The 10,183-nt window shown below is 31.2% G+C and overlaps 1 protein-coding gene across 2 annotated transcripts; it reads right to left on the reverse strand.

The window, feature by feature from the left end:
* Positions 1–1,029: 1,029 nt before the first annotated feature.
* Positions 1,030–5,701, reverse strand: LOC112750362 (omega-3 fatty acid desaturase, chloroplastic). 2 transcript variants are annotated; one of them, XM_025799062.3, is made up of 8 exons: positions 4,178–5,701; positions 3,930–4,019; positions 3,741–3,807; positions 3,529–3,621; positions 3,048–3,233; positions 2,868–2,948; positions 2,055–2,192; positions 1,030–1,545 (listed from the first exon to the last, which is right to left on the reverse strand). In XM_025799062.3, the coding sequence occupies exons 1-8, from the start codon at positions 4,705–4,707 to the stop codon at positions 1,360–1,362; spliced, it is 1,371 nt and encodes a 456-aa protein (XP_025654847.1). In that variant the 5' UTR covers positions 4,708–5,701; the 3' UTR covers positions 1,030–1,359. The 2 variants fall into 2 exon arrangements, with proteins under 2 accessions (XP_025654847.1, XP_072075967.1); XM_072219866.1 differs by lacking the exon at positions 2,868–2,948 and having other exon boundaries at positions 2,055–2,216; positions 3,028–3,233; positions 4,178–5,700.
* Between the last annotated feature and the right edge of the window lie 4,482 nt (positions 5,702–10,183).

The following is a 10,183-nucleotide window of genomic DNA, read 5'->3' on the forward strand; positions in this document are numbered from 1 at the left end:
AAAATAGCTACATTCCTTTAACAAATTAAAAAAAAAAAGAAGGAAAATCATGAATGATGGATTAGTTGTGTATATAGTGGCTAACTATTGGCCTATTGGTATTGGAGATGATTAGATGAATGAGAGTATGATGATAGGGTTATGATATATGAATGGTGCAAAATGGCAAAGAGGCAACTAGTCCTTCTTGTGGGACCCATGGTCCCCATACAATTACAATACAATGCACATGTCTCATTTGGGTCCACCATTTCTAAGCCTGTGATTCTGTGAAGTGTGAACCATACCCTAATGCTCTATATACCCTATTGTCCTTCTGTCGCTACCAACAATCAAAAAGTACCAGTAACTTGATAATGATATAACTTCAATGGAAAAGTCCCCACAGTATGAAAGATATACTTATAGTGACTAATTTATTTAAAAAAAATAGTGAAAATTCAGGTGAAGTCGACTTTACGTGAAGTTGATACTGAAAATTGTTAGATGAAAATTTAGTCAAATCAATCAAATTATCTAACTGCGCTCAGGTATCAACTTCACGTGAAATCGACTGGACCTGAGTTTCCACAAAAAAAAATATTTATACTCTAAATTTCAAAGATTCTGAATATTCGTATAAAAATATAATTGTTATAATTAATTATTTATTTAAATTATTTTTTAATTAACAAAATAAAAATTTATGTATTTGATTATTAAAAATATTTATGTCAAAATAATATTTATTATAAAGAGTATAGATGTAACAAAAGATAAAAAATAACTAAGAATTTTTTCACAGTAAGATGAGATTTAAATGCTGATCACTTAATTAAGAAATTAGATAAAGATTGATGTTATGCTCAAAATTATTGACAATAATTGAAGTGTAATTTTTTTTATAGGCAACAATTATTAATGTTGTAAAATAATGATCTTGGTTGGGCCTACCACCCAAAAGGCAAGGAATTGGCACCACTATAATTTAATTTCTCAACCTTAATTGAAGGAACATGCAATATCTAAAGTACAACCTAGAGAGTGATATGATATCAATACATACATAACTTCAATTTTATTCATTTACTATAATTAAACTTTGGTGAAGATATATAATCACTTCTTCCATCAAGAATAGACAATTTACAGAATCAATGCTTTAATAATTGCATTAAGTTACAATCCATTCCCATTGAGGAACCAAAAACTCTACTTAATTATGATTTAGGACTCAATTGAGAGCACAAATCTTTGGAGAAATTCTTCATTGTTAAGGAATTGTGTCATGTGCCTCATAATATGATGATATCAATATATATGTGGGGCCTCTCTTGTGTCTTCAAGAGGAAAAATAAATAAATATATTTTTGTAGCTTCTTAAATTGATGTAGAAGAGCCACCAAGTGTAGGGTCTGTTTGGTAGTAAACAACATCACCAGTGTCACTAACATAATGATCTTTCTTCATGCTTCTCATCAAATCTCCAATAAGGTGAAATGGAAGAGGTAGAGATTTCTTTGGCTCTCGGTAATACTTTCCAAGAACTGGCTTTGCTGCTTCAGTCTACAATTACAACCAAAAACAAAACAAAATTAAGCAATTCATTTGAAAAAAATTAGGGTTGGTCGCTTTGTGTTTGTATTTTCAGTATTTTCTATTTTTAAATTTATATGAACAGAAAAGTAAAAAAAAAAATTGAAAATAACAACACAAACCAAACATACACTTAGGGTGTATTTAGTTTGTATTTTATTTTCTATTTTTATTTTTAATATTTTTTATTTTTAAAAATGTAAAATAAAAAAAGAAAAAATAAAATAGTAAAAATAATAATTACTATTTTATTTTTTCTTAGAATATTAAAAATAAAAAAACATTAAAAATAAAAATAAATAATGAAAATACAAACCAAACAAATCCTTAATTTCTTTGTCCTAAAATATTTTTTTTTTCAGACAAACCAATACATTAATTTGTTTTGTACTAATTTTTCTGAAAATATAGCTAGTTTGAAATAGAAAAATTACTATAATTTAGAATAATGAAGATTATAAGGGTTGTGTTGTACTAACTGCTTCTATTAAGTGATAATGGGGAATTTGAGGAAAGAGATGATGTATGACATGAGTTCCAATATCATGGTGAATATTATTAATCCAACCATAGTCACGATCAAGAGTTGTAAGCCCGCCCCTAAGGTAGCTCCATTCCTGTCCAAACATAAATCAAACAAGCTAAGATTGATTTTTTTTTAAAAAATATATATAAAGTAAGAGTTTAATTTTGATACCATGTATGATGTATTGCACAAATATTTAATCACATCTATTTTTAATTATGATCATTCATATTAATTCTTTTTACTAATATAATGTTATAAAACTGTTTTATACTAATCGCGTATCGAAATTAAGTGCTTGTTTGGGTGTTATTAAATTGATAAAATAAAAAATATTTTCTTTTATTTTTTTAGCATATTTAGTAAATTTTTAGTAATAATAAGAAAAACACTGAAAAATAAAAAATATTTTTTAAAAAAATTATAATTTATATATTTTTTAAAAGATTTTTTTTAAAAAAATATATATTTTTCACGTAATCAATAAACAAAAAATATTTTTATATTATTATATTCAAACATAATTGATAAATAAAAAATATTTTTATATAAAATTTCGAACATAAAACTAGTTTTACTCCTTTATAAAGATGTTTTAAAAAAATTAACTCGAAAAAAAAAATATTTTCTTACAAATTTAACCGAACAAGCCCTAAATTCATTTAATAAAAACACTATGTCCGAAAGTTTTTCATTCAAGAAAAGTACAATAACCAATTTGAGCAAAAACATCTTACATCATAAGAAAGAAAGAAGAAATAAATACCTCTCCACGGTACCATGGTAATTTGTCTTCATGGCCATGGTGATGCAAATAAGTAACAAAGTCCAACCACATAACAAAAAGCTACAATTCAAAGCAAGTTGGCAAAATTAGTCAAATTAGGACTAAATCAAAATTAATTAAGTGTCTAATTAGAAGTTACAAGGTAGAATTGGAACATACCACGTAAGGAATGCCATAAAGCTTAAGCAATTGGATTGGACCCATCACAAACCCTAACCCAACTAGCAAAGAAGCCATGGCTGCCCAACAAATTGTTGAAGTGATAACATCTTTTCTCTCATTTGAGACAAACAAGTCACTATCTGGATGAAAGTGAGAACCTGTCTTCCCAGGACTTCTGCTCCACTGAATTAAAAGATAATCAAATCAAAAAAAATCAAGGTTTTCAATTTCTTGTAGAAAAGGGGAAAAAAAAGCAATAAATGGTCAATTCGGATAAAAATTGTCAACCCAGAGAAATATTTGCATGTTTTTTAAACATATTTAATACGTACTTTAACTAACATTTATAGCAGCTAATTTTCATTTATATAAAAATAAAAAAATGAGTAGTTTATAGGTTTCAGGACGCATTAAATATGTTTTAAGAATATGCGACTATATCATCTTTTTTGTTTTTAAATTGGGCATTATAACTTACAAGGTATATAGGATATGCAAGCATTGGAAAAGGTATTGTGAATCTTAAGGTACGTGTTACATTGTCCAAGCTCTTGAAGATTTTTTCAGGCAGCTGCAAAAAAATTGACATGAAACTTCTTAGTTTAGAAACTTTGATTGATATGTAAAAAAAAAAGAGCAAAACAGATTCCTTAAAAAAACAGAACAAATATTTCTTAATCATGGTCTTACCGGGTGCCAAGATTCATCATTTTCAACATGGCCATGGTTTTGATGATGAGTTCTATGACTAATTCTCCTGTTAGATTTCATGAAAATATCAGCATCAAAGATTACACTATAAATATTGCAAATTAAATTAGGAAGAAAACAGAGGAGTTAAGAAAAATTGCATGAACATTATTATTATCATTAACATACCATCCATGATATGGTACTAGAATTGAAGAATGCAGCAAATGTCCAACAACACTGTTCAGTTTGGGATTGTTTGAGAAACTTCCATGACCACTAAAAGAAGAAAAAAAAGATGAAATTTGCAATAAGCATTGCAAGTTATATATTACTAAACAAATGAGTTTCTTAAGTTTTGAATAGATTGAAAAACATAGCATTCAATAACAAAAGTGTAAAACAAAAAGCAAAAACAAGGGTTTGAAGAGAATTACCAATCATGACCAAGAACAAAAAGTGCCCAAAACATGGTTCCTTGAGCAGCCCAATAGAGAGGCCAAACAATCCAATTGTTGAGGTGTGCAGCAGCAGCCGCCAAACCAAGAACAACAACAACATCTCTCACAACATAACTCATTGACCTCCATGGATCCTTCACCCAACAGTGCTTAGGTATTGCTGCTCTTATGTCACTCAATTTGAATGGTGGTGGTGCACCAGGGTCAAATTCACAAACTTCTCTTTTTTCAACAACACCATTGATGATTCCTTCTTCTTCTTCTTCTTCCTCCTCAATGGTGCCAACCCTTAAAGGTACACTAACCTTAATCTCCCAGCTTCTTCTTCTCTCCTTAAAACTACAACATTGGAACCTTGTTTGTTGTTGGAAGCTCTTCAGATCTGAGGATAAGAATGTGGAGTTTATAGAAGAAGATTTGGTGCATGAAATGGATCCAGTTCTTGGTCTAGGGAACATTGGGGGAAGAGGCCTTAACCCACATTCTGATAAGACCCATGTTGCCATTGGAAAACACACACACACACACACCCAAATGGTGGAAGATTTAACCTAAAAGGGTTGTTTTTTTTATTGGTTCTGTTCCTTCCTAGTCCCTTGGAGGGCACAAAGGTAAAGTTACAAAACTAAGAAAATATGAATAACGTTATATATGGTTGTGTGTGTGAGAGAGAGATAGAGGAGAGGGTGAATGAAACACGCACAAATATGTGAACCAAAATAAGAGGGTTACAAGTTATAACTTACAAGTTGCAAACTAAGCCAAAGAACAAAATATCTAAAGGACAAACAATAAAAAATTGAGAGGAGTTTAAGGTTGTAACGATGCACTTGTGTTTAAACAAGAGCCAAACGTTGTGTTTCTCTCTCCCCTCTTTCTCTTTATTTTTACTTTCTGACAAAACGTGTTCTCTTCCTTCCTTCCTTCACCCCCCACTTGACGATTCTCAAATCTAACAGAAGACCTAAGTATTTATGACAAAAGGGTATCCAAAAAGGGTTTCAAGATTCAATTTTGAAGAAGAAGAAAGGGTGCCGCTCCAAGAGGGTTATTCTTACCATCTTCTTATATAAGAATAATAATAATATGTTGTATGTATTATTATTTTGGTGTCTGATGAGGACGGTGGAGGATTCAATTTGGTCATGTTGATAATGTGTTTGGATATATGAGTGTTAGTAACTGTGCAATTTTCCATACAAATGTTAGCGTTTAGTGGAATTATTATGAATCCACCCAAGTGGGGGGAGGAATGGGTGGAAAATTCTTCATTTTGTGTGTTGTCTTTGTTGTGTGGTTTTTTTTTTTTTTTTTTTTTTTGACTCTATGGCGGTGGTGGTGATTCTTTGGAATTGGAAGTGGAGGCTCCTATTCTTTTTATCCTTTTTCCTTTCTTGTTTTTGGCTATTAGTATTTGATGGCACTAACTAAGTGGAACCCTAAATGTGATGATTGATGTATCACTACTAATAACTAACCTAATTTCGTTATGTTGCTTTTAGAAACGATGATATTTTATAGGAGGATATAATTATTAGTTTAAGCTTTTATTTTTTCTTTTAATTTTTAAGCTGGGGAAATTTTGAATTTATCTTTTGTTGTAGAATAAATAAACAAGCAAGAAAATAAATATAAAATAAAAAATTATAAGACTCTAGTATTAACATTTATTAATGTTCTTATTTTACTATAATAGAACTAATCTCTATATTTATTAATATTATAATTATTATAATTTAAAACTGGAGAGAAATAAGAAATAGTTTATATTGTAATGTGAAGAGAGCAAGAGACTATTTATTTTATTACTGTGTGTCTTGTCTCGTATCATACCTCTAATTTATACATGTATAGGGTTCATATTTTCAACCTTTATTAAATGTAAATTCTCTCTTGGTAACATGAATATTCTTTCATGGAAAAACTGAGTCAGTCACCTATGATATTAATGGGCATCCATATCCTTCGTGCTTATCACAACACTCCCCCTGGATGACAATTTAGGATTATGTCTCGTTAAAACCTTACTAAAGAAAAACTCAATGGAAAAAACTTTAGTGAAAGAAAAAGAGTACACAATCCTTTGTGATGAGGACTGCCTCATTAAAAACCTTGTCAAGAAAAACCCAATGGAAAAAAATCTGACCAAGGAAAAAAAGTACAGTCTCCCCCTCTTGTCGACATCATTTAATGTCTCGAAATCGGCACATCCCAATCTCATGTACTAATCTTTCAAAGAAGGATTTTGGGAGTGACTTTGTGAATAAATCTGTCAGATTGTCACTTGAGCGGATCTGTTGGACATCAATTGTCCATTGATTTTGAAGATCATGAGTGAAGAAGAATTTGGGAGAAATATGCTTTGTTCTATCACCTTTGATGTATCCACCTTTAAGTTGAGCAATGCATGCTGTATTATCTTCGAATAGGATAGTTGGAGCTATCTTATGATCAATCAGTCCACATGATGACAGAATATATTGGATCAGACTCTTGAGCCAAAAATACTCGCGACTAGCTTCATATATCACTAGTATTTCAGCATGATTAGAGGATGTTGCTGCAATCATCTGTTTCATGGACCTTCATGATATAGCTGTACCACCATATGTGAACAGGTATCCTGTTTGAGATCTTCCTTTATGTGGATCAGACAAGTATCCAACATCTGCATAGCCAACTTGTTGTGACTTGGATTCATATAGATAAAACAACCTCATGTCAACCGTTCCATGAAGATATCAAAAGATTTGTTTAATTCCACTCCAATATCTTTTTGTTGGAGAGGAACTATATCTTACTAGTAAATTCACAGCAAATGATATATCGGTTCGTGTATTATTAGCAAGATACATTAGCGCTCCAATGACACTAAGATATGGTACTTTAGGATCAAGGATATCTTCATTTTCTTCTTTAGGACGGAATTGATCCTTTTTCACGTCCAAAGACTTTATGATCATTGGGGTACTCAAGGGATGTGACTTATCCATATAAAATCTTTCCAAGATCTTTTATGTGTATGTTGTTTGATGAATGAATATCCCATTTTTTGTATGCTCGATCTGCAGGTCGAGACAAAATTTAGTCTTTTTGAGATCTTTCATCTCAAACTCTTCTTTTAAAGTTTCTATAATTGTTGGAATCTCTTCAGGAGTTCCAATAATATTTAAATCATCAACGTACATAGCAATTATGATTAACTCAGATGCATATTTCTTTATGAAAATACATGGACAGATATCATCATTCTTGAATCCGTTTTTGGCCAGATACTCAGTAAGACGATTATATCACATTCGTCCAGATTGCTTCAGACCATATAAATATCTTTGCAATTTAACTGAGTATAATCCTTGTGAATATTCATTGGATGGTTTAGATATCTTTAGTCCTTCAGGGACTTTCATATAGATATCACGATCTAATGAGCCAATTTAAATAGGTTGTTACCACATCCATTAAATGCATATGTAGTTTATGATAGGCGGATAAACTGACCAAATAACGCAATGTTATTGCATCCACTACTTTGAAATATGTTTCTTCATAATCTATACCGGGTCTTTGTGAAAAACCTTGTGCTACAAGTCGAGCTTTATAGCGTACAACTTCATTTTTTTCATTTCGTTTTCTCACAAATACCCATCGGTATCCAACAGGTTTTACATCTTCTGGTGTACAGACTACAGGTCCAAAGACTTCACGTTTGGCAAGTGAGTCTAATTCAGCTTTCATGGCTTCTTCCCATTTTGGTGAATCATTCCTTTGTCGACATTCTTCGACTGATCTTGGCTCAAGATCCTTACTTTCATGCATGATATTTAATGCCACATTATATGCAAATATCTCATTGACAATTGTCTTATTTCGGTCCCATTTTTTTCTTGTAAAGACATAATTTATCGAGATCTCGTCATTTTCACAATTTTCAGGTACCTAAACATCTTCTGGTGTTAAAACTATATCAGAATTTTAGACAACTGCAGGTGTCTTTACTATGCCTTTTTCAACAGGAATAGTATTTACCTCTTTTCTTTTTCGAGGATTTTTGTCTTTGGAACCGAGAGGCCTGCCACGCTTCTGGCGTGAATTTGTTTCAGTGGCTATTTGTCTGACTGGGACCTCAATTCAAATTGGGGCATTTTCCGCTGGTATATAAGATTTGGTTATCCTCTTTGTAACGGAAAATGCTCAGGCAATTCATTTGCTATTCTTTGCAAATGTATAATCTTTTGAATTGCTAGTTCACATTGCCCTGATCGAGGATCTAGATGCATCAAGGATGATGCATTCCAATTAAGTTTCTTTTTAAGAAACTTATTTTCTTCCCCTAATGTTGAAAATTTTGATTCATCAAAATGACAATCTGCAAATCAGGCTTTAAATACATCTCCAGTTTATATCTCAAGATACCTCACTATAGAGGAAGAATCATATCCAACATATATCCCCAATTTTCTTTGAGGTCCCATTTTCGTGTGATAGGTGGTGCAATGGGAACATATATCGCACACCCAAATATTCTTAAATGGGAAATATTTGGCTACTGGCCAAAAGCTAATTGCATAGGAGAGAACTGATGGTAACTCGTTGGCCTCAATCGAATAAGTGTTGCGGCATGTAAAATAGCATGCCCCCAAACCGAAGTTGGGAGATTTGTTCTCATAAGTTAGCAATTAATTGGAGGTGTTTAATAAGTGATTATGCTAGCCCATTTTGTGTGTTAACATGAGATACGGGATGTTCAACACTTATTTCATTAGCCATACAATAGGCATCAAAAGTTTGGAAATTAAATTCACCAGCATTATCAAGACGAATTGCTTTGATTGGATTTTTTGGAAATTATGCTTTTAATCGAATAATTTAACCCAATAATCTCGTGAACACCAGGTTACGAGAAGACAATAAGCACACATGTGACCATCTCGAAGATGAGTCTATTAGGACCATAAAATATCTAAAAGATCCACATGGTGGATGAATAGGTCCACATATATCGCCTTGAATCCTTTCGAGGAATTCAGGGGACTCAAATCCAATCTTTATTGGTGATGGCCTTAAAATTAACTTCCCTTGAGAACATGCAGTACAACAAAATTCACTAAATTTAAGAATCTTCTAGTTCTTTAGTGAATGTCCATGGGAGTTTTCAATAATTCTCCGCATCATAGTTGTTTCCGGATGACCTAATCGGTCATGCCAAGTTATGAATTCATTTGGGCTAGTAAACTTCTGGTTTACAATGGCATGTGATTCAATCACACAAATCTTGGTATAATATAACCCAAATGAAAGTGAGGGTAACTTTTCTAATATAACCTTTTTATTTTAATCATGAGTTGTGATACATAAGTACTAATGACCTCTCTCATTCATAATCTCAATATAATATCCATTTCAGCGAATATCTCTGAAACTCAATAAGTTCCTTAAAGACTTAGTAGACAATAGTGCATTATTTATTATGAATTTTGGTCCTCCAGGAAACAAAATTATAGCTCTTCCGGAGTCTTATATCATATTGCCTAAGCCAATAATAGTATTAACATATTCTTCTTTTGGCACAAGATGGGTAAAATATATATTACTTTTAAGAATATTGTGTGAACTTGCACTGTCTACAAGACAGATATCTTCACTATATATCCTTGCCATCTTCTTCAAAAAACAAATGATAATAATAAAATGAGTAGTACATGCACAGTTAAATTGAATTATTTGATTGGAATTATTTTTCTTAAGAAACACTGTACATAATGTCATATACTAAAATTTTATTAATATCACTATTATTATTATTATTTTTAAAACTTGACACATTTAATGATTTCTAAAATTCTTAAACATAAACATTAATATTTTATTATTTATATACATCATATTTGAAACTTAATACATAGAGAATAAAACTTAATAATAAGTTTCTTATATTATTTATTTACATGAATACTCAACAATATCACATATTAAACTATT

The sequence above is a fragment of the Arachis hypogaea genome, chromosome 2 (genome assembly GCF_003086295.3).
Source record: "Arachis hypogaea cultivar Tifrunner chromosome 2, arahy.Tifrunner.gnm2.J5K5, whole genome shotgun sequence".
Classification (NCBI taxonomy): domain Eukaryota; kingdom Viridiplantae; phylum Streptophyta; class Magnoliopsida; order Fabales; family Fabaceae; genus Arachis; species Arachis hypogaea.

Coding starts and splice junctions, on each gene's coding strand:
- LOC112750362 (XM_025799062.3), bottom strand. CDS start 4,707: ATGGCAACATGGGTCTTATCAGAATGTGGGTTAAGGCCTCTTCCCCCA. Junction 3,622..3,740: donor ATGATGAATCTTGGCACCCG/GTAAGACCATGA, acceptor ATTTTTTTGCAG/CTGCCTGAAAAAATCTTCAA. Junction 2,949..3,047: donor TTTATGGCATTCCTTACGTG/GTATGTTCCAAT, acceptor TTTGAATTGTAG/CTTTTTGTTATGTGGTTGGA.